Source organism: Pogoniulus pusillus, chromosome 19 (assembly GCF_015220805.1).
Source record: "Pogoniulus pusillus isolate bPogPus1 chromosome 19, bPogPus1.pri, whole genome shotgun sequence".
Lineage (NCBI taxonomy): Eukaryota > Metazoa > Chordata > Aves > Piciformes > Lybiidae > Pogoniulus > Pogoniulus pusillus.
In genome coordinates, this window is record NC_087282.1 from 12,695,449 (window position 1) to 12,720,247 (window position 24,799).

Below are 24,799 nucleotides of genomic sequence, written 5' to 3' on the forward strand. Positions count from 1 at the left end.
AAACCATATCCCTCAGCACCACATCTCCACAGCTTTGAAAGCCCTCCAGGGATGGGAACTCCAGCACTGCCTTTGGCAGCCTGGGACAGGCCTTGACAATCCTCAAGGGGGAGAAGTGTTTCTCAATATCCAACCTAATCTTCATCTGGGGCAACTTGAAGATGTTTCCTCTTGTTCATTGGGAAAAGAAATGAATCTCCAACTGCCTCCATCCTCCTTTTAGGAAGTTGTAGAGTGGGAGAATGTCTCCCCTCAGCTTCCTCTTCTTCAGGCTGAACAACCCCAGTTCTCTCAGCTGCTCCTCAGTAGAACTGTTCTCCAGACCTTTTCAGCTTTGTTGCCCTTCTCTCGACCCTGTTTGGGCATCCTAATGTCCTTCTTGTATTGAAAGGCCCAAAACTGAACCCAGTATTTCAGGTGTGGTCTCACCAGTGCCCTGTGCAAAGGACAATAATTGTTGTGTCCTGCTGGCCACATGATTGCTGATTCAAGCTGGCATGCAGAAAGAAAAGGATGCCTACTTTTTTAAAAACATATGAGAAGTGTGGTCACTTTGACAGAAAAAAGTGGGAAAGGCATAAAAGAGAAGACATATTGACCATGCACAGGCATGATGCTGAGGCACATGGTTTAGCGCCAGACTTGGAAGAGTTAGAGAATGGTTGGACCCCCTGATCTTTAAGGCCTTTTCCAACAGAAAGGATTTGATGATGATTCTGTGATGAAGACTTTTCAGCCACTGCTCTAACTCAAAGAAACTTCATTCTTTTGAATGATGTTTCTACCTTTTACCATTTTGGAGAAGCAGCAGGTGATTAATTGCCGGTGCAAGAGTAAGCATTTCAGTTCTGCAGTACTGCAATGACTGAGTGTCCCCAAATTGTGCCAGGGGAAGTTTAGGTTGGATATCAGGAAAAGATACTTTGCTGAAAAAAAGTGGTCAGGCATTGGAACAGGCTGCCCAGGGAGGCAGTGGAGTCACCATTTCTGGACAGATTGAAAAGCCATGTAGAGGTGGCTGAGGGATGTGGCTTAGTTGGCATGGTGGTGTTAGCTCAATGGTTGGACTCAATGATCTTGGAGGTCTTTTCCAAATGCAAAATCCTATGGTTCAATGATTCCACTCTTACCCTGAGTATAGGCAGCCCTTTTGTTCCAGGTTAAAACTCCAGTATAAATGTTCAGACAGGGTATGAACAAGACAGAAATCACTGCTTGCAACAACACAGATTTACTACTTGCTTTTTCATGAGAGGTCCTGGCTCGTATCAAGATAGATTTGAGTAGTGACTGATTCCTTCTGTGCATGTGAGCAGATTTGGGAATAGTTCTTGGAATAGAGTCAGCACAACAAGCACTTTCATCATTTGCAGCTGTACAAAACAAATAAGTTTAAAAGAAATAGAGAGAGGTGCCAAATCCAATCCCATTGATGTGTGAGAGAACACAGGCTTTAGCAACACACATGAAGCCCTGTGAATTACTGCTGTTGACTTTCCAGCCTTACATGTCACCTGTGATAAATGAGCTAATCTGCTGATAGCTACTCAAAATAATAAAGTCATTTAGTTTAAAGAGTTTTAAAAGATTCCTTCCTTAGCATCCCAAAGGCTCTAAGTAACTACTCACTGCATACAAAGGACCCCGCACGGAGCAGTTGGGATTAGATTAAAAGGACCTGAATACAGGGGTTTGACAAGCTGGAGTCATGAGCTGTGGTTTGCTGTCTGTAGCTATGAGGAACTGTTGGGCTGACAAGCAATAAAAATATCCAGCTATCTATCCATCAGCACACAAATATCCTCCCACAAGTTCACCTGTGGTGACAATCCTGACTTGACACAGGGAAGCCTGGAAAGAACTCAGCAGAGGCAGATCTAGATGGCCTTCTTGGCTAGATTCACTTCTAGACAAATGTGCCACTATATCTGAAGGCTAAGTAGCAGGAAGTCCTCATTCGTTGGGTGCTCTAGAGGTGAAGGACAAGCAGAAGATGTGCTGTAGTGGATCTCTGTGAGAGTGGAGGGTGAACCTCAGGGCCAAATGTGCCAGTAGAAAGGTTTGTCAAGGGCTCTTGCAAGGGCTGCTGCCCATAGTGGTTCATCCTAGAGACCAATACATGCCCTTGTTGCTCCTCTCACTCACTGCCTCCTCTGAAGAACGTGCCCTCTCCTCAGGGTGATCAAGTCAAGGAAGAATGAAGGCTATGTCTGGAACGCCTATGAAGTAATCCTGCCTGGGAAGCATTGGGAACACTTGCAACTGCAACCCTGAAGCTTTTCTCAGGAGACCATGCTGGGGTAGAGGCAAAGACACTTTCATACCTCACATTTTTTGATTCTTTCCCCCCCCTGAAGTCTTTAGCACATAGCGTGGTCTCCTTTTTTTGCCTTGTTCCCACTGGGTTTGCATATTTGCTCATCATGGAGATGTGCCAAGTCTTCTCTTTCCCAGAGGAATTGCCATCATTGGGATCAAGAAATAACAACATTCCCAGCCTTTTTTTCCATTGAGATGAGATTATTGCATTTCCTAAATACTTTACACTGTGCTTGAGTGCCTGGCAGATGATTGCAGATGTTGCCACCTCCTTTCCCAGATTTCATGTTTATGTTACAGCTGTAGATCCAAGTTCTTGACTTAACCATGCAATACAAAGGAAAAGGATGTGTCCCCTCACTACATAACTCAGCATAAGCAGAGAGTGGTGACATGTCTGTCATTCTTTAGGATTCTATACTCTGCTGTGTCAGAGGGAAAACAATGGCTCTGATTAATGTGCTGCTGCCGCCACAGACCAAACAATTTTGACCTAGAGTTGCTTTCTGTGACCCCCTTGCATAAATCTGCAACTGATAGAGCGATCCTTATCATGGACAGCCAAGAAAGCACATGGTGGTGTATGTTCAGGGTGTAGTTCCAGCAGGTGTAGTCCAACTCCAAAGGTTATGTTTTGATTACAGAAAAAACAGAGAGAAGTTCTTGTGAATTGACTCAGAGGGTTTGAAGCCTCAGCACACAACGCAGTAAGTTGGCCTTGCTGAAGTAGCTTCTGCTGATCGCAGAAGGAAACCAGAGTGACCCTGTGCCACTCCATCAGGAAATGTTGATGCATCTAGGAGTGAGGAAAAGCCTGCAGGAACAAATCCCAAGAGCAGGGCCAATATCTTATCTTATCTCTAAACACTTGCTCTGCTTAGCTGTTGTTTTTAGTGTGCTCTTGTTGATGTCTCCTCCACTCGGGACTAATGATTTAATTTTTTGTTGTTGTCACTACAAACATTTACACCCAAACTACTGTCTCTGGCTGAGCTACACAGAGCTTCTATTTGTGGCAGGCAGGCAGAGAAGAAGGATGGGTGTGAGCTGCTCCCCATCATGAGTCAGCTAAACAAACACTAGCTCCTCTAGCTTGGAACATCAACGAGAACATGACACCCGTGGCTTTGTCAGCAGATACTCTTGGGTTAACACTAGGGTTCAAATATCCTGAAGGAATCTTAGCCATCTCTTCTGGTGAGTTTGGGAATGCTAATTTAATCTTGGATGAACTTCTTCAGCTTCTGTAGGAATGGAAGCTCCATCTCTGGCCTGCAGGTTGATAGTTCTATGCCTGCAGAGAGCAGTTGTGTGAAGGAGCAGTCTGGTGGATTCCTGCCTATTTCTAGGAAAATATGCTTCTTGTAACCACTCCCCTGAAACAAACAAAAGGACCTGCAGGGTCCAAAGGGATCTTGAACGTTCTCAGTGATGAGCACCTACACCTTCTCTGAGCAACCTGAGCCAGGCTCTTTCCACTCTCAGAATCAAAAGTCTCTTTCTTCTCTCTAGTCTAAATCTCCTCGTTTGGTTTAAACCCTCATCCTTTGTTCTGCTAAGAAGTCTGTCCCCAGCTTTCTGATCAGCCCCTTTAAGACCTGAAAAAAACATCAGAAAGTCTCTGTAGAGCCTTCTCTTCTCCACACTGAACAATCCCAGCCTTCTCAGCCTGTCCTCACAGTAGGGATGTGATACTGGATACAAAAATATCCCCAACTTAATGAACAAACCAGCTTTTAACTGTTCCAGGTATGCCTCCCCCCTTCCCTCACTAAAAGCAGCCCTGAATCCCTGACTGCCAGCACTCACTGATGGGACCCTAAGAGTCCTGAGGTCCAGATTTACACACAAGAGTGACTTCGCACACGTGTTCCAACTACCCAAAAGGAGGTTGGAGCAAGGTGGGTGTTGGTCTCTTCTCATGAGTTATAAATGCTAAGGCAAGAAGAAACAGCCTCAAGTTGCACCAGAGGAGGCTTAGGTTGGACATTAGAAAAAAAACTTCTTCACTGAAAGGGTTCTCAAACACTGGAACAGGCTGCCCAGGGGGGTGGTTCAATCCCCATTCCTGCAGGTGTACAAAAGATGTGTAGAGAGAGCACTTTGGAACATGGTTTAATGGCCATGGCAGTGTTTGGCTGACAGCTGGACTCAAGGACTTCAACTGTCTTTCTCAACTGAAACAATCTGATTCTACAAACAGTGCCTGCATTTCAACCATGTGCAAAAAGCTATTTCTGTGCCTGAGTCCTTGTGGGATCCGGGCCTTAGTCTAACCTGCTTCATTTAGCTGTCAACACAGTCATCTATGGTTTGCTTAGCAATTACTGCTTTGTCATCTGGCACAGAGGTCAGGTGCCCTTTGGTGCTCTTCTTCCATCTTTCCTCTCCTCTGTGAGCAGCAGGGCAGAAAAAGGGTACATGGATCTCCTAATCAAGTATCACATTGACATGAGCTGTCACTATGTCCCATACCTAGATACCTTCAACCTCACAAGCATTTATGGATGCTCTTTTGGAAGTAGCTACAGTGCCTGGAGGATGCTTGAAGGAAGGTTGTTACAGTAAGAAACAGATTAAAAATAGTTTTGATCCCTGCTCGCTGAGGGTCCTAGCACAAACAGTCAAGTGTTCACTAAGCGTGGGAGGGACCTCCCTCAGCCAAGTGTGATAGAGCTAAAAATCATCTGACAGACAGGTGAGGGAGGTCACACATTACCCTCTGACTGGGCATCCTCCTCTGTTTAATATTGGCTGTGCTGCAAAATCAGAGTATCCCAGGAAAAACAGTTTTCAGAGTACTTCTCCTCCCCTGGATCATGTATATCTGTCAGCCTTTCCCACTTAGCTCCCAAGGATTTGTGTGGTTGTGGTTTTCACCAGCAAGCAGAACATGCAAGTCTAAACTGAAGGCATGAAGAACCTCTCAGAAGGATGAAAGGTGCAGTGAGGTGCTGGACAGAAGGTCTGTCCTGAACTGGCTTCTTTATAGGGAGTATCTTTAGCTTAGTGATACTGCAGACCCACAGCAGCTTGCCCAGCATCACAATGGCCAGGTGGGTTTGGAATCTCTTCAGAGAAAGAGACTCCACAACCTCTCTGGGCAGTCTGCTTCAGGACTCCAGCACCCTCACACTAAAGAATTTTTTCCTCCTGTTCAGATGGAATCTCCTAGGTTCCAGTTTGTGCTTGCTGCTTCTTGTCCTGTCCCTGAGCACCACGGATGCTGTACTCTTCAGAATTCACAGAACCATGAATCACAGAATGGTTCAGGTTGGAAGGGACCTTTAAAGCTCCTCTAGCCCAGTCCCCATGCAGTAAGTACAGACATCTTTCTCTCAGTCAGGTTGCTCAGAGCCCCAAATAACCTGACCTGGAATCTTTCCATGGTTGGGGCACCTATCACCTCTCTGGGCAACCTGTTTTACTTTAGTCAGCTTGCATGGGCAATGAGTAATTGAGGGCAGCAAATTAGCACCAGATGCCACATGGTTCCAGACCCTTCACCAGCTTCATTACCCTTCTCTGGGCCTGCTGTAGCACCTCAATGTCCTTCTTGGGTTGAGGGGCCTAAAACTGAACCCAGGATTCAAGTGCCCAGTACAGAGGGAAAGAGCTAAGGGATGATTCTGGGGCAGGTTCCTCGTTGCAAGCAGGCAGCAGCATTAGGTGCACAGAGACAAGAGCAGGGAGCCTCAGTACCAGTGCTGTTTTCTGGTGCTTTAAACATCGCTCTACAGAGCAGAACCTGCCAAGCTGTTTGCACCTCTGCAGAGCTTTGCTGTACCAATGACAGGGTTGGCACAGGTACTTGGGTTTAATTTTATGACCCCTGTAGCCCCAGAGCAGGATGAAAATTATTTAGCAGAGAGGAGAAGAATGTTATTTTAGGCCTGGACTTTGTAATTTGAGCTGTGCAATCAGAGCATATTAACTTCAGCAGCACTTGGTCCAGCAGCATGGGAACAGGTTGTAGGTCCTAGTTTTATAGTGTACCACAAAATACTACCTCAGAGAGCAGTTCTTCAGGTCTGGGAGGTTTTATATCAAGTGCAGAGTAGCTGTGAAAGACTTTTATTGAGAGCTGTGAGACACTTATTGATTAAAGCCATAAAAATGCAATTAGCTCCATTAAAATGGTGAACATTCACTTTCATTCTAAGAAGAAAAAGCTCTACAGCTAAGCTCTGTGCCATATCTAAGCAATGATGTTCCATGCAATGCCAAAGCTGTGTTAACTTTGCCCTTCCCAGAACCTGCCTGTGTTTCACACCTCCTATTCTGTTGGACATAGAATCATAGAATCACAGAACAGTTTTGGTTGGAAAGGACCTTTAAGATCAACAAGTCCAACTGAGAACCCAGCACTGCCAGATCACCACTAAACCATGCACCTCAGGACCACATCTAGGTGGCTTTGAGACCCCTCCAGGGATGGGGAATCCACCATTGTCCTGAGCTGCCTTGGGCAGGGCTTGACAAACCTTTTGGGGAAGAAATTGTTCCTCAAGTTCAACCTAAACATCCTCTGGTGCAACATGAGGCAATTTCCTCTTGTCCTTTTGCCTGTTCCTCGGGATGAGAGACCAACACCCACCTGGCTTCAGTGTCCTTTCAAGGAGCTGCAGAGAGCCAGAAAGTGTCCCCTCAGTCTTCTTTTCCTCCAGGCTGAACACCTCCAGTTCCCTCAGACACAGCTCACAAGACTTGTACTCCCTGTAAGGCTCATCCTGCCAGTTTAGGTGTTGCAGTCTAAACTTTTATCCCACTACTCTCTCTCAGTTTTACCCTCAGATATTTTTTTTCCAGTCTACCCAGCTTTGGCTCTGCTGTGCCAGAGAGGGCACATGCTGAGTTTATATAAACCCTCTGTCACCTGGCAGCAGTGTGTGTGGCAGAGGAATTTCTCCTCCTGTCCTCCACAGGGTAGAAAAGCACTGGAATTACACTTTGCTTCTCCTTTTATTCAGCTCCCAAAGCCAAAATAAACTTTGGGAAAGAAGTGGCTCAGGAGTATAAACAGAATAATTGAAAAATACTTTTCTTTCTTTTAGCAAAAAGAGTCTCAAATTGTGTAAGAGTCCAAGGACTTGATGTTTGGTCACAACAGCAGCTTGGGTCTAATGCCAGCTGCCTGGCACAGCCTTCCAGACCTCTCTGACAGTCACACTCACTCATGAGAGGTAAAATTCATGCCTGCTCCAAAGGCCAGCTTGAGACATCAGCTAAGCCCTCCCCACACCCCACCCCCTCGCCCTAAGAACAACTGAAGGCACAAGAGGAAAGAAAGAACGAAAGGATTATTTCAAACCCCAGGATTTTCCTGTGTCAGCACCTGGCTGAAGTGGCAGCATAAACAGCCCAGAGTAGAGCATGGCAGTAGCTGTGTCCTGGGAGAGCCACCCAGGACCCAAACAACGCTGGGCTGGCAAATCAAATGATATTTGACAAACACATTCAAAGCCCTTGGCCATATTTTTGAGGCTTGTTTTTGCAAAGCTCAGCACAGAGACTGAAATGCCATGAACTTACACATGCCAAAGCTCAGCCCATGAGCTGAACTGGCTGTTTCTAGAAACCAAAGGGGATTTGGAGGATAAGTGCAAAGCTGGGCTGAGCTGAGGGTGTCTCCTCCTGCAGGCTTTGGGGTGTTTTCTGTTGATTCATTGCTAAAGGGTTTGATCTGCTGGAAAGAAGCTCTGCAGAGAAGGACTTGGGATGGTGGACAGCAACATCACCATGAGCCAGCAATGAGCCCTTGTGGCCAAGATGGCAAATGGAATCCTTGGATTAAGAAGAATGTGACCAGCAAGCTGAGGGACCTCCTTCTCCTCCTCTACTCTGTGCTAGTGAGACCAGTATTGTGTCCAGTTTGGGGCTTGCCAGTTCAAGAGGCTGGCAGCTAATGGAGAGAGTCAAACAGAGGGCCACAAAAATGCTAAGGAGCCTGGAGCATCTCTGTGAGGAGGAAAGGCTGAGAGCCCTGGGGCTACTCATCCTGGAGAAGAGCAGCCTGAGAGGGGATCTGAGCAATGCTCAGCAAGAGAAGGTGGAGGTCATAAGAATGGGTTGAGACTCTTCTCAGTAGTGCCCAGTGACAGGACAAGGGACAATGGGCACAAACTAGAACCCAGGAGGTTCCATCTCAGCAGGAGGAAAATAGTATTTGCTGTGAAGGTGCTGGAGCCCCGAGGCAGGCTGCCCAGAGAAGTTGTGGAGCCTCTGGAGAGGATCCAAGCATGCCTGTCCGTTGTGATCCTGGGCAAGCTGCTGTGGGTGCTGCTGCTTTAGCAGGGGGTTGGACTGGATGATCTCCAGAGGTCCCTTCCAACCCCACCATGTTTAGGTATAAGGGTGCTTCTCAAAAGCAGCATGGGAGCTGCAGGGTTGGAAGCCACAGGCTGTTTTCCTTCCTGACTACTACAGAGCAGTTTTTAGGTAGGGCCATGCTAAATAATGTCACACAGATGAGCTGGTGGGAGTTCATGTTGGCCAAAGTCCATCTCCTTACTCTGCAAAGGACTTTGGAGATAGAGCTGTCATCAGTTATACAAAACTGTTGGGGAGATATCTCTGGTCCTGAAGCAACATCCAGGACTAGTCTGCAGTCTCAGCTAGAGGTCTATAGGATGGGTTGATGTGACTTCAGAGGCAGTCCAGGATCATCCTGCCTGGGCACAATCCCCTTTGGGAGGGATTCTCTGGTGCTAAGAGATTAGCTGGCCTCCACTGTGAATTTCAGCAGCTCCTGGAAGAAGTCAGACTCTCCAAAGTAGGAGTGATTCACTCTCTACACTGAGAGAAAGTGCCAGGGTAAGAGCATTTTGCTCAAATCCAGCAAAAAAAAAAAAGAAGAAAAAAAAAGAGAGCTGAGAGGTGAGAGGCAAGAAAATCACTGTTTCAACCAGTTGAAAAGTTAAACCTTAATGTTTCTTTTTGCTGTGTATGTTATCTTCGCTACTCTGCTGAGAATAATACCTCTGCTAGAAGCCCAGCTAAAGATTTCTGGCTTATCAAGTTCAAGGCAGAAGAGAAAATAGAGATTTGAAGAGCAGGAGGGGAAAGAAAACATTCGGCTTTAATGTCAGAGCTTTAAAACTGAGATACTTATCTAAGCCTGTTTTCTCCTCTCCTTGATTATCTCACTTTGAATTTGGAGGAGGAAACCAGCCTGGTCAACCTCACTTTTGTTTTCTTTTCTGTTTCACCTTCTGAAAATTATGTACGGCAGATGTGCACTCAGATATGTGTTTCATTGCAAACGGTTTCACATTCAGAAGGCTTTTTCTGAGCCAGGAGATTATGATGATGAGAAAGACCTTTATTAGTAAAGACTATTGTCACCAAATGCTTTATCATCTAAGAGCACTGCTGTCAGAGAGCAGACAAAGCATGTCAGGTGAGCACTGCTGAGCACAGACTCATTTAGGTTGGAAAAGAGCTTCAAGAACACTAAGTCCAACCATTAACCCTACTCTACCAAGTCCACCCCTGAGGACTATTTTCAAGTGCCATATCTACAGAGCTCTTAAACACTTCAAGGGATGGTGACACTTTCACCTCCCTGGGCAGCCTGTTCCAATGCCTGACCACTCTTGCAGGAAAGAAATGTGCCTAATATCCAACCTAAACCTCCCCTGACACAATCTCAGGACATTTCCTCTTGTTCTGTCCCTCGATGCTAGTGAAAAAGGCCAGCCTCTGACTGGCTCCAATCTCCTCTCAGGCAGCTGTAGAGAGCAATGAGGTCTCCCCTCAGTCTCCTCTTCTCCAGACTAACCAGCCCCAGTTCCCTCACCAGCCCTATTCTGCAGCCCCTTTGCCAGCTTTGTTGCCCTTCTCTGGAAATGCTGTAGCAGAAGGGCAACAATGGAAGGTGGTCCTACAGATGGTGTCCACTGCAGATTTGCCTTGGAGCACTGCACCAGGAGACAGTCACGATGCCCACGGAGCAAGCAGCTTGATCTGAAGTTCAAAATGGAGTATTTGTGGATGGTGCTTTGGAAAACAGCAGGTTTTCAATGTGGTTTTAATACAGCAGATGCTTCACAGTGGTGAATCAAAGAGCTGCTCCCCAGAAATATTGTTTTATTTTCTTCTATTGATTAAAATGCAATGTGTGAGCTCACACATCAGATTATTTCCCTGTCTTCTTCCACTTTTATATGCATGCAAAATCCTTTTGAAATGAAATCTGTTCTCCTAAATCTGCCATAATTCAGTCGTAAAGCTAGCTCTGAATAAAAGGAGAGAGAAGTCCATCAGCAGAAACGCAGTTGCTCAGAGTTAGCAAAGAAAGAGATGAATAAAGCAAACTAAAAAACAAGCTAAAAGAATCTCACCACTAACTCCATGCTCAACTGAAGGGCATCAGGGTAAATGCAAGCACTGTGTGCAACCCCAAACTGGGAACTCTTTACAAAGCAGCAAGATTGTCTCAACTGTATTGTGCCTGCTCTCACTACCCTGAACAGCCTCTTAATGATCATTTCTTCTTTCTTTGGGTTAGGTCTAGCTGAAGATGAATTCTTTGAGAAACCAACACTAAGCATCACAAAAAACCACATTGTCCTCTTACCAGGAGACACCCTCAAAATAAAATGCAGGTAAGGATTGCTCCAGCAAGGCTGGGGTTCCTCTTTAGTGTTGATTATCTTGCCACAGAACACCTTCTGGGTAGGGTAAAGCAGAAGCTGCTTCCCAGCCAGCTGGGACCTGGTCTTCTTCACCTTCTGCATGGATCAGAGTTGGGTGGGATGTGGGAGAGCTGGGTGGTGAGTCTCAGGTCAACAATCAGCTTGGCCAGATTCTTTATGCTCTCATGGGGCCCAAGCAAAATCCTGAGTCAGCACATGGGGAAGCTGGTGGGAGTGGGATGGACCATGTGCTAAGGACATGGCTGGAAAGCTCTCCTCTGAAAATAGGGTCAGATTCAGCCTCTCTGCAGCTAAAATCACTCTCATTCTCTGTCCCCAAGCAAATAGCAAATTAGATCACTGGGGCATGTCATTAGCTCTTTACATATACATACATAAGCTTCAAATACCATCCAGCCTCCAAGCTGACAGTTAAATAAACAGCAGTTAGCATGTGTACATTCACAGACCTGACCTGCTCAAACATGCCGTGCTCTTCAAATCAAAGATAAGGACTCATGAAAAAAGAGACTGCTGAGACCCTAAGTTATGGCAGCTCTGAAGTTCCTGGCCCAGTGTGTGAAAAAGAAAAGCAAGAAACAAGCCATATGTTGTCACTGCTGTATGTTGGCAGGGAAAGGATGCTCTGGAAATGTGGGATACAGCATTTGGTCACTGCTGGCTGGCACACAGCTGCATATCACAGGAAGAGTCAGGGCACCTTGAGCTGTGGCTTGGGGTGCATACAGAAGAGTGTGACCAGCAGTTCAAGGGATGTTCTCCTCATCCTCTACTCTACCCTAAGGAGGCTGCATCTGGAGTACTGGGTCAAGCTCTGGGCTCTCAATTTCAAGAGGGACAGGAAAATACTGGCGAGAGATCAGTGCAGGCTCTGAAGATGCTGAGTGGCCTGAAGCATCTCTGTGAGGAAAGGCTGAGACACCTGGAGGTATTGAGCCTGCAAAAAGGCAGCCTCAGAAGGGATCTGAGCAATGCTCAGCAAGAGACAAAGGGTGGGGGGCATGACAATGAAGACAGACTCTTTTCAGTAGTACCCAGTGACTGGACAAGGGACAATGGGCACAATTAGAACATGAGAAGAAACTTCTTTTCTGTGAAGGTGCTGGAACCCTGCAGCAGGCTGCCCAAAGAGGTTGTGGAGTTTCCTTTTCTGAAGAGCTTCCAAACCCACCTGGGCGTTGTGATCCTGGGTGAGCTGCTGTGGGTGACACCACATTAGTAGGGACATTGGACTGGATGATCTCCAGAGGTCCCTTCCAACCTCACCATTCTGGGATTCTGTGTCAAACAGATCAAATTGCTCACACAAAAAGCTTCAGCGTGAGCTGTACATAGGTGTTGCTTGTTCTCAGTGTGATTTATACACCAAGCTACTCTAAGAGGTTGCTTTTTAACTTCTTAGGAGAGAAAGCTGAAGGTAACACAGACTCTCACACATTCTCTCTCTCTTTCACACACACACACACACACATTATTTTTACACCTCCTTGCAAAGCCCCTTTTAACTGCCACCGCTACGTGGATCATTTCTTGCAGAAGTTACTGGAAACAGTAAAAGCAGTGGGAAGGTGAATCTAAGCTGTCCCTTCTGATTTTTGCCCTGGTCTACTCAATTCAGTGTTCTAGTGGAAGGTAAATTGACTCACACTGTGTGAAGCTGTGATGTCTTCTGGAGTGGAAGGCAGGTTTTTTTTCCCAGATACCTCCAGCTAGCCGGGTGGCTTCTGAGGTCAAAACAATCTGAGAGTGGTATTTTTAGCTTGGCAAGCAGCAAGCATGATGGCAATAAAATTTAACCAGTCCTTTAAAATTGAGATGCAGTGCTTCATAAAGCATGTTATGTGGACACAAGCTCAGCATAGTGCTTCAGGCCAGTGACATCAATTCTCCCCAGCAGCTCTCCGTCCGCCGCTTTTTTATGCTGTAGGAACAACCTATTTTTCTTCTATCACCAGATGAAGAAATAGATGGAGAAATTATTAGCACTTCACACCCAAATTGCTTTATGGATGCAAAGCAATAAATCCACATGACAGCTTTGAGAAAGACAGAAGTATGTTAACATGGGAGCAGGGCCCTGGAGCACTTCAATTCCTCGACTCAGGTCACATATGAGCTGAGAATAGCAGCTAAAAGTGTGATCTCTGCACATTGAGTGTAAGAGTCCTTGCATCAGGTCCTCTGTGGATGGTCTGTCATCTGCCTTTCTGACACACCAGCGTTTTCACACACACAGATGAGCTCTGGGCTGGTCCAAAGGGAGTTCTGAAGTCCTTCATACTTCCAGGGGACATTAAGGTTGTGCAGAACACAGCATGAGCAGGAAGCTGATTAAGATTGTGGTTACTCTCTGTGAATATCCCTTCTCTTTTGGACTTCATTCATCTGAGTGTCCAGAAGGTCAAAGGAAGGGATCCTGCCCCTCTTCTCTGCTCTGCTGTGACCCCACTTGCAGTGCTGGGTCAATTCTGGAGTTCTCAGCACAGCAGAGACAGGGACCAGTTGGAGTGCAACCAGAGGAGGCCACGGCAGTGACAGGAGGGCTGGAAGCCCTCTGCTGCGAGGCCAGGCTCAGAGAGTTGGGGTTGTTCAGCCTGGAGTAGATTCTAGGGAAACCTTCTAGTGGCCTTTCAGAACTTAAAGGGGGTCTAGGAGAAAGCTGGAGACAGATTTTTGTTGTGATAGGATGAGAGGTGATTGTTTGAACTAAAAGAGAGATTTAGACTAGAGAGAGGGAAGACATTTTTGACGCTGAGGCTGATGAGACTGTCCCAGGTTGTCCAGAGAGGTGGCATATATCACATCCTTGGAACCATTGCAGGTTAGGATGTTTGAGGCTCTGAGCAACCTGCTCCAGTTGAAAATATTCCTGGTGACTGTACTAGGGGCTGGACTATACAACCTTTAAAGTTTCCTTCCAACCCATCCATTCTATGTTTCATGATTCTATAATTTCCTGGGTTTTGGCAGCTGGGCCAAAGCTGCTGCTGTGGCTCCCCTCTGTCAGACCCCTGAAAATCTCAAAGAGATAGATACAGCCTTCATCTTCTACCAGGATAAAATATGCAGGAGGAAAAAGTGGGCAATGTCTAAGGAAGTCCAGATGTGGGAAATCCCTGACCTGCTCCGCAGAGCCACTGTTGCAAATTTCCAGCCCTGATAGACAGCAGACCAGGTGATGGCAGAGGCAGGGACATGGTGACATGCCAGGAGCTGAGTGCTTGGGTGTGAAGTGGCATTGTCCCATATTCCTGATCAGGAGTTCCACTTCTTGACGGAAGTGGTCATTATGTCATTAGTGACGTTAGTGAGACAGGGAAGGAGCAGTGGGTAGGGACCTCCTTGTCAGAAAATAATCCAGCTCTCTGAAGGGCAGGAAGCTGCTGTGAAGGATGAGGTGGGGTTCTTCAAGCCAAGAGTGCATCCAAAAATGCGGGTGAGGCTGATAACCAGAGAGGATGTTCACACTTTTCCCACTGCTCTCCTTCATCTACATGCTGGGAATAACCTCAAGAGTTCAGCCCCATGTGCACATCATCGTCAGGAAGGCGACAAAGGGACGGGCAGAAACGGGGGCCAAGAGGATGTTTGTTTAAGTGTCACTACATTTGCTGGCAGACGTCTGCCTTCATTGCACCTACTGCACCTCCTCAAAGCCACTGGCACCAGATTTGGAGTTAGTAGCTAATTGGAGAGTTTACTCAGTTTGCTCATTAAGATACATTAGTTATTGTCATCTCTACACCGAGTCCATGTGTCTAGACCGGATTTGTCCCCTGTGACACTCAGCTGGGGAAATCCAGAGGTTTTTCTTACTCCTTCCTTGGCTCAGTAAATGCCATTGGGTCAATGGGAATTCAGTGAGTGAAAAGGGGTAGGTCGACACTTTGGTCTTTGGAAAAGCACAAACAGAACTACCTCTCTTCTGTACTGACTCATTGTCCTGAAAGATCCATGGACTATTACCCCCATACTCCAGTAGTTTCCATGCTGACCATCAAAACCACTCTGCTACAATAAGACCAAAATCTTCATCCCATGAACACATAGATCTGTACTAGAGCATCATCAGAGCCCTCAAAACATAGACAAGCAGGTGAGAGCTTCAAGAGCTCCTGCTGCCATGGTGTGGCCTGATGCTTCCAGCACAACAGGACTAACACAGTATCACAGTAGTATCACAGTATCATCAGGGTTGGAAGAGACCTCACAGATCATCAAGTCCAACCCTTTACCACAGAGCTCAAGGCTAGACCATGGCACCAAGTGCCACGTCCCATCTTGCCTTGAACAGCCCCAGGGACGGCGACTCCATCACCTCCCCAGGCAGCCCATTCCAGTGTCCAATGACTCTCTCAGTGAAGAACTTTCTCCTCACCTCGAGCCTAAATTTCCCCTGGTGCAGCCTGAGGCTGTGTCCTCTTGTTCTGGCACTGGCCACCTGATAGAAGAGAGCAACCTCCTCCTGGCCACAACCTCCCCTCAGCTAGTTGTAGACAGCAATAAGGTCTCCCCTGAGCCTCCTCTTCTCCAGGCTAACCAATCCCAGCTCCCTCAGCCTCTCTTCGTAGGGCTGTGCTCAAGGTCTCTCACCAGCCTCGTCGCCCTTCTCTGGACACGCTCAAGCGCACAACTAGTGTCTTTTACTGAGATGACTTAAATTAGTCCTTATATCAGGCTGGAAGAGACCTCTGAGATCAAGTCCAACCACTTGTCTAAAGCTCACAATCCCACCACTGCTGCTAAGCTGCTACTACCACCAAAGCACGTCCCTCAGCACCACATCCATGCATCTTTTAAACACGCTCAGGGACAGTGACTCCACCACCTCCCTGGGCAGTCTGTTTCAAAGCCTGAGAAACCTTTCTGTGAGAAAACTTTTCCTAATGTCCAACCTGAACCTCCCTTGGCACAACTTGAGCCTGTTTCCTCTTGTCCTGTCACTTGTTGCATGTGAGAGGAGACTGGCTGACCTTTACCTCGCTCCATCCTCTGAGGTAGCAGTAAAAGGCAATGAGGTCTCCTCTAATCCTTCTCTTCTGAAGACTTAACAACCCCAGTCCCCTCAGCTGCTCCTCACAAGATCTGTATTCAAGACCCTTTACCAGCCTAGTTGCTCTTCTTTGGACCTGCTCCAGCACCTCAACGTCCTTCTGGTAGTGGGAGGTGCAGTCCTGTAACAGGTTACAAAAAGGCTTGGCTTTTTGTTGAACTACATGGAATTGCAGCTGTGATTAGAGATAAGCCAAGGGATGGGTGAGGTGGGTGAAATGGTGTGCCAGAGACCCTGCTGGCATTGTGTTCTGACTGCCATGACAAGGTGAGCTGGGGAAAAAAAGGGTCTCGAGCAGATATTCTAAGATTTGTAATCTGATTAGTTCCGGAGCCTTCACAAAAATCAAGACTGAGTCACTGCTGATTAAGCAAGAAGGGAGATGTGAAGTTACATAAATGTTCTCTCTCCATTCAGCCTCGGCACAAGAAAATCTAAGCTAATTTTGCCATGAAAGTATGCAAAGTCCTCAGCTTGGAAGAAACATCTAATTTTATCTGGTGCTTTCTAATGTTTGAAGTGGATAAAATATAGTGCTAGAAAAACAAGCTCATTTTCAGAGAATCTGTTAAAATGAAAATGAAATGTTCCTCCAGGAGTTAGCTTGCTGCAGTGCCTACAGAATATTTCAGGCATATCTTCTGCTCTGGTAAAGAACATGGAGTGATCCACCTTAATTCTTATGGGTAGAAACACAAGCACCCAGTAACCTCTAGTATTCATTTCCATGTGACACTGGGAAAATCACTGGCAGGTGGCCAGAAGGATGCCTAAATTTTGGCTGAAGTCAGGACTCTATCTTGAATCCACAGAACGCATTGGGTTGGAAGGGAACCTCAAAGGACATCTTAACCAGTAGGGATGTCTCCAACTAGATCGGGTTGCTCAGGGCCACATCGAGTTTCACCTTGAATGTCTCAAGAGATGGGGCCTCCACTGCATCCCCAGGGAACCTGTTCCAGTGTTTCACCACTCTCATTGTGCAGGACTTCCTCCAGATGTCAAACCTAAATCTACCCTGCTCCAGTTTCAAACCACTGCCACTTGTCCTATCACCAAAGGCTCTTCTAAACAGTCCCTCCCCAGCCTTCCTGTAGGTCCCCTTCAGATATTAAAACATAGCTGTAAGGTCTCCCCAGAGCCTTCTCTTCTCCAGGCTGAGCAGCCCAAAATATTTTAGCCTGGCTTTGTAGGAGAGGTGTTCCAGCCCTTTGACCATCTTGTGCTGTGTTGACAGAGGAGCATCATCTGTGAGCTGGCTTCTGAGGGGGGACCAGAAGGAAGACCCTCGGGTGGACGTCAGCAATTGTGGCAATAACACAAGGCAGAACTGCAGCATGCTTGTCGTCAGGAAGCTCATAGCTAACGACACTGGTTACTTCACCTGCAGCCACCACAGTGCCCCAGCCAACGAGGATCTCATGGCCAAGATATATGTGTTTGTTAAAGGTAAGACCTTCACTTTATTGTGTTGTCATGGCTCTTTTTTTTGGTAATACAAGTTGTGTTCAACTGTGCTATCTGTAGCAAGCAACCCAGCTGAGATGCTTTCACAAATCTCACCTCCCCACTGGCCCAGCACTAGAGCAGGCACCAGCTGGGACATTTGGAAGAGGATGGATATATTTGGATTTTCATGACAGATGAATTCACAGAGACACAGATGTGAGAATGACCTATCTTGTCCAATTCCAAGACTTCAAGTCCCATTTAGCTTCATGTTCCAACACACTCATTTCTTTAAAACTCTTTTCTTTTTCTTTCCATTTAAATTTTTTTTTATCCCAAAGGACATTCCTATCAGAGCCTTTCCTAAGATGCATCTTGAATACTCGAGCCCTCTCTTCCCACCTTTCTCTTCCTCCCCAGGCATGAAATTCCAACAACATCCTTTGTAATTTCTCTCTCCCCTACACCAGATCCTTCACCATTTTTGTGAAGGACATGCTCTCCAGCACCTCAATGTCCTTCTTGGAATGAGAGGCCCAAAACTGAGCCCAGAATTCAAGACGCAGCCTCACCAGTGTCCAGTGCAGGAAGACAATCCCTGACTTAGTCCTGCTGACCACACTATTGCTGATTCAAGCCAGGATGGTGGTGGCCTTCTCGTCCACCTGGGCACATGATGGCTCATCTCTCATTGGCTGTAAACCAACATTCCCAGGTCTTTTCCTGCTGGGCAGCTTCCAACCCCTCTGCCCCAAACCTAGAGCATTCATGGGGTTGCTATGACCCAAGTGCAGAACCCAGCACTTGGCCTTTTTGAAGCTCATACAACTGACCATGACAAATCACAAGAGGTGATGTCCATCCCAAGGGGACTGTGATAAGCCCACATTCAGTGGGAAATTCAACCTCTGCAATACCAGATGAGCACACCTGTTTGATGCCTGTGGATGACACTTTCCTTTCACCTTATGTCTGTTGAAAATAGTCCCTTTTCTACCCTTATCCTGCTTTCCCAGCAAGTCTCCTTCTTATCAGAAAGTAGCTTTTTTTGTGCTAGTTCCTGCAGTAATTTATTTTTTTCTTCCTTTCTATTTCCTTTCTCTGATTTTTTCTTGTTACTCTAAGCCCTGGTTGCTTTATCCACCCTAGCTCTTGTGCTGAGCTGTTTCCTTTTCTCATTACACCCCACTCAGATGCCCCACATCTCATATTGTTAACCCAGCCCAGTGCCTACGCGTCAGGAAACAGCACATTGAAAACTCAGTTCTCCTGATTCAGTGCCCTGGCTGCCAACCCAGACCTTCCTTACTCTATGATGGGAGCACGTGCAGGAAATGTTATGGACCTTTTGGGGACTGCCCTTCAGAAAATACCTCCAGTTACGGAATGCTTGTTGGCAATGCTCTTGGAACGGTGCTAACCTACCAAAAAAAAATGGCAGGATGTCCTCTTGCTTGCCTGAGACTCCTGTGCCAAGGTCCTCCTGAACAACAGCCCTGGATGGCTGCTTTCTCTAAATCACCTTCCAAGATTGTCCTTTCTCAGATGCTGCTTGTATCATATGCCCTCTCCCGCTAGGAAAGCTCTTGTTCAAAAGTTATTGATGGAACAGCCTGAGGAGAGGAGATGTGCACTGGAGATTGGGAAGAAATTTGTTACAGTGATGGTGGTGAGACACTGGAACAGGTTGCCCATGGAGGTTGTGGATGCCTCCTTCCTGGAGGACTTCAAGGGCAGGTTGGATGGGCCCCTGAGCAACCTTGTCTAGTGGGAGGTATCCCTGCCCATGGCAGGGGAATTGGAACTAGATGATCCTTAAGGACCCTTCCAACCCAAAGCGTTCTATGAATCTGTGAAAATGAAGCACATTGTACTATGTCCTCCATGGATGAAGTAGTAGGAAAGGCAAGTCAGCAAGGATCCCACTGGTCCATTTCCAAGGAAGTCACCTGCTCGTCCACCCCAAAGCAGAGCTGTGCCACTGCAGTTCAGTTTGTAACCTTGTGAATACCTGCTGGGACCTAGGCTGCCAGCCAGAGGAGGCTACTTGGCCTCAGTGAACAGAGCTATTTGTCCCTCAGCATGGATGGTGACCTCAGGGCACGTTCTTCCTCCCATCCACTTCCTGGGGATATTTCTCTCATGGAATCATTTTGGTTAGAAGAGACCTTGAATTAAGCTCATGGAGTCCTAACCCAGCACTGCCAGCTCACCACTAAACCAAGTCCCCCAGCAACACATCTCCACAGCTTTGAAACCCCTGCAGGGATGGGGAGTCCACCACTGCCTGGGGCAGCCTGGTACAGGATTTGAAAAACCTCAAGGGGAAGAAATAGTTTTTCATGTTCAATCAAAACCTCCTCTAGCATAACCTGAGGCCACTTTCTCTTGCCCTGTTGCTTATTATGTCCAGACAGTGGTTGGATGACACTGAGAAACCTATCAGGTGTCTCCAAATGAACCCCTAAGTGGCCTGTGAATGCCAGAGAAGGGTGAGGTTCAACAGACATCTCTCTGGATGTTTTGTGGAGAAAGCAAATGCTCAGCAGGGTGTTTATGAGACTGAGCCAGGTGGAGTGAGAAAATATTGAGCCAGACCCCAAAGGCTGGAGATAGCTCTGAAGTTACAAGCCATAATTGCCAAAAAAGGAAGGGGAATGGTATTTTCCCCTTCATTCCTGGCCTGCTGCTTGACACTAAAATGAGAGCATGATTGCCTCGGAAGCCCTGCTTATGGGCTATTATTTCCTGTACTTGCTTCTGTTTTTCCAGCCTCCCTGCTGGAGTCTCTGTGCTCTGGCACTGAGCAGCTCTCCTCCCCTCCAACCCCTTGCCGGTGCAATTGAGCTGTGACCCCTGCACATCAGTCAGCTCATTAGGGACTCAAAGGCAGCAGGGTCAGCCACCAATGCTTCAGCTGTGCACCGACAGTCTGCAGGGAGGGTGGACTCAGGATCTTCATCCTGAATCATTGTTCCCCAGCCATTTGCTGCTTCCCCAGCCATTTGCTGCTTCCAGCTGCAGCTGCAAGTCTCAAGGATAGCCATTAAAAAGCAAGACAGGTCCCTGGCTCCTGTTGCCCATCTCCTTGTTGAAAATAGAATATGGCTTAGAGCTGGAACAGAAATAGTTGGATGGTTCTAAGAAAAGCTTTGCTGTGAGGGCGTCTGTCTGCAGCAGGTTGCCCACAGAGGTTGTGGAGTCTTCTTCTCTGGACAGGTTCCAAATCTACCTGGATGCATTCCTATGCAACATGATGTAGGCAAACCTGCTTTAGCAGAGGAGTTGGACTAGATGACCTCCAGAGGTCCCTTTCAGTCCTTACCATGTTGGGATTCTAGGATTCTGTGTTTTCAGCCACACAGTTTAGCTTTATCACCACTCTGAGGGATAACCTCTGTGGGGTCTGATCAAACATGGGGCTGCAGCAGCAAGAGCAGCCAAGTAACTCTGCTGTCAGAGAAGAGGGTGACCAGAGGACACTCGCCTAAGTTCACAGAACATGCTGCCTCTGCTGAGCCAGCAGCAGTAAAGACAAATCTTCACAGCAAACCAGCTGCCTACGTAGGAGCCTACGTCAGAAAGCCTCATGTGGAGGGCATTTTCCTTGCCAGCAATGCCAAAGCCAGATAGTCAATGTCATTTGGTTCCCTGACCCCTGCAGGTGTCCTGCCCTGCCACAGGGATACTTCCCTGTGAGGAACAGACTCATTTATGAGGACAGAGAGAGAGTTGGGGTTGTTCAGTCTGCAGAAGAGAAGGCTCCAGGGAGACCTTTTGGTGACCCTTCAGGACTTCAAGGGGCCAGAAGAAAGTTGGGTACAGACTTCTGAGCAGGGCCTGTTATTACAAGACAAGGGGTGATGGTCTGAACTAAAAGAGAGAAGGAAGGGCTGGAGAGAAGGAAGAAATGTTTGATATTGAAGGTGGTGAGAGCCTGGCCTGGTTTGCCCAGATGGTAGCTGCCCCATCCCTGGAACCACTGTGGGTCAGGTTGTTTGGGGCTGTGGGCAACCTGCTCTAGTTGCAGATGTCCCTGCTGACTGCAGGGGGGCTGGATGCAGAAGAGCTCAAAAAGTCTCCTTCCACCAAACCAGTCTGGGATTCAGTGATTCTGTGATTATCTCAGCCTCTGGGATCCCTGTGCCGAAGAAGGGGCAGGCAGGCTATTTTCTGTTACAGCAGAAGGAAGCCTCTCTGCAGCGTTTCCTGGGGCACACACGAAATATAACATGGCTTAGGGAAGGATTAAAGAAAAGACAAATCAGGCAAAGATTCACTCCACCTTCCCCAAGGGCTATCCCAAGCCCCAGCCTAGACAGTAGCCAGGACTTGCAGCTCTCAGCTATTTGAAATAATGTTACTGTCAGCAAAGGAACCATTTCAAGCTAAGCCAGTCCTCAGGGTGTCAGCTGGAAGACCTCTGTACCAGCTGAAATGCTGCCTCAGCTCCCACAGTGGCCTCTCCTTGTAGCCTTTAGCTCTTTGCAGCAGTAAGGGATTTGCTGCACCTCTTTGCTCCACTCGCTCAGTGCATCACTGGCAAGGTCCACAAGCTCGATTCTGGTTTGCTTCCCTCCACCAGCAACTTCTCATAGATTCATAGAATGGTTTATGTTGGAAGGGACCTTAATGAACATCTGGTTTCAAGCCCCCTTGCCATGGGCACAGACACCTCCCAGTAGAGCAGGCTGCTCAAGATCCTGTCCAACGCAGCTGTGGAGACTTCCACAGAGAGGGCATCCACAGCCTCCCTGGGTGACCTGTTCCAGTGTCTCCCCACCCTCACCGTAAAGAATTTCTTCCTAATCTCCAGTCTAAATCTTCCTTCTTCCAGCCAAAAGCCATTGCCCCTCATCCTAGCACTGCAAGCCCTTGTGAAAAGGTCTTGTTACTGTGGGAACTGGCCTCATCTTGCCAAATAGTGGCTAGAAAAGTTCATCCAAGTTTCAAAGCTGTGCTTTGACTCCACACACACCACTGCTGTGCTAAGACTGCAGGGCTGAAGGAGACAGCCTCATGGCAGACATGGAATGATCTGGCCAGCAACAGACACCTCTAGGATGTTTTATGGTATTCTCTTTCTTGAAATAATTATGGCCATCAGGAGATTGTAGTAAGGTGGGTGTCTGGCTCTTCTCCCTAGGAACTACTGATAGGATGAGAAGAAATGGCCTCAGCTTATACCAGTGGAGGTTTAGGCTGGATATTAGGAAAAACTCCTCTACTGCAAGAGTGGTCAGGCATTGGAACAGGCTGCCCAGGGAGGCGGTGGAGTCACCACCCCTGGAGGTGTTTGAAAACACATAAACATGGCACTTTGAAATGAGGTTTAGTGGGCATGGTGATGCTGATCTGATGGTTGGACTTGATGATCTTAGAGGTCTTCTCCCACCTTAATCATAGAATCATAGAATCAACCAGGTTGGAAGAGACCTCCAAGATCATCTAGTCCAACCTAGCACCCAGCCCTAACCAGTCAACTAGACCATGGCACTAAGTGCCTCATCCAGTCTTTTCTTGAAGACCCCCAGGGACGGTGCCTCCACCACCTCCCTGGGCAGCCCATTCCAATGGGAAATCACTCTCTCTGTGAAGAACTTCTTCCTAATATCCAGCCTATACCTACCCTGGCACAACTTGAGACTGTGTCCCCTTGTTCTATTGCTGGTTGCCTGGGAGAAGAGGCCACCCCCCACCTGGCTACAATGCCCCTTCAGGTAGTTGTAGACAGTAATGATTCTATGATAGAGCTGGTTCTCAAATAATTGCTTTGGAAACAGGAGTCCCACCTCCTCTGACCGAGATACTACAACTGGCACAAAATGATGAGCTCAGCTCACACCAGCTTTGGCTGCTGCACACTAGGGAGGAAGCACCAATTCCTGTTTGTGCCTAGTGTGATTCAGCCTTTGAGTGTGCACACTGGGAGGCATTTTAACAGTACCTTCCTCACCAGAGCGATTCAGCTGCTGGTGTTCCACCATCTCATTGAGAAACCCATATATTTGGGTTTCAGCACTGATGTTCTCTGGAACACAGTGTAACCAGAGGACACTCCTGCAAAGGATTTGTGCTGCAGCTCCTTTTAAATTTCACATGGACACATGAAGCACTGCAGGCTTGAGCCATGGTACAGCTTTGCCAGAAGCCCAGAGTACAAGAACTGGAAATCATATCTGAAGCAAGGCAAACTTTTATATGGGAGCACATGTCCTGTTTAGGCTATTCTGAAGGAAAAATGGAGATGCACGCAAGCATCCTGTCCTGTCAGAGCACACATCTCACAGCTTGTCAGCTCCAGCAGCAAGGCATCCCCACGGCATTGTAGGAGCTCTCCCTTGCTACTGCAAAGACTGAGGAGAGTAGTGCAAGTACAGTGTCAGGGTAGGGTGTCACATCAACCCCTGTCTCTTCCTTATCAAACAGTGCAGCCCAGAGATGTGAAGCCCCATCTTCTTCACCCCTTCCTCACTAAGAGAAATCTGAAGAGAGTGAAGTACATGAAAACACTCCTCACATGAGATCATATCTTGGTTCTGGTGTTCTTTGAAGCTGATTTCTGCCTCTTTAATTCTCTTGAGAGCTCACAGAGATAATCCAAACGTGAGAAGCAGAAACACAGGGCCAGGGTGACAGCCCTGACTTGGGCTTTGGCTTGTTTTCCAGAAGATATTGCCAGCGAGAACAGAGTTGGAGCTGCAGTTCTTTCTTTCAGGCTGGAGACACCCAGACAGCTCCTCTTGCTGCCAGACACTCAGCGAGCTGAGATAGGCGAGTGCTGTCCTGTCTGCGCAGCGCGGAGCCCAGCAGATAAGCTGACTGCCTGCACAGACTGCTCGAAGGCTTTGGCACCAGCTCCTAGCTAACACTGCCTAGGGTCAGACGACATGGGAAGAGAGCCTATGTCACTCTGCAGGACCCTCTCTGGTGCTCCTTAAGTATTAAGAGCTGGGTCCCAGGGAAAAGTAAGATGACATTCAATATCTAAAGAGGTCACTTTGAAGTGGAGGGGCCTTGTAAGATACGATGGTGTGTGAGTAGCATAAGGTCCTGGTACTCAGTCAGTGGCACTGGACATCCCAGCAGGATGATCTCCTCCTGCTCAGTGATAAACAGTTTCTAGATGAAAGCTAAAATCACTCATGCATCTCCCCCACTTCTTCTTTCCTGTTTCTCATCCACTCAGTAACTGCTAATTGCTGAGCTTTACTCAAGGTTGTAGGAGACTTGCTATTAATGACGGGACTTCAGGTAGACCATAAAGTGCAACAGGTTGGAAGGGACCCTTGAAGGTCATCTTATCCAGCCCCCTTGCAGT

General features: G+C 47.4%; 1 protein-coding gene across 1 annotated transcript in view; it reads left to right on the forward strand.

Moving 5' to 3' along the window:
• LOC135183956 (vascular endothelial growth factor receptor kdr-like) overlaps positions 1-24,799 on the forward strand; it is a 157,954-nt gene that overhangs the window by 34,877 nt on the left and 98,278 nt on the right. Inside the window, exons 2-3 of the mRNA XM_064159343.1 lie at positions 10,829-10,925; positions 17,267-17,478. Of these exons, the coding sequence (XP_064015413.1) occupies positions 10,829-10,925; positions 17,267-17,478 (309 nt within the window). The remainder of the gene's footprint in view (positions 1-10,828; positions 10,926-17,266; positions 17,479-24,799) is intronic.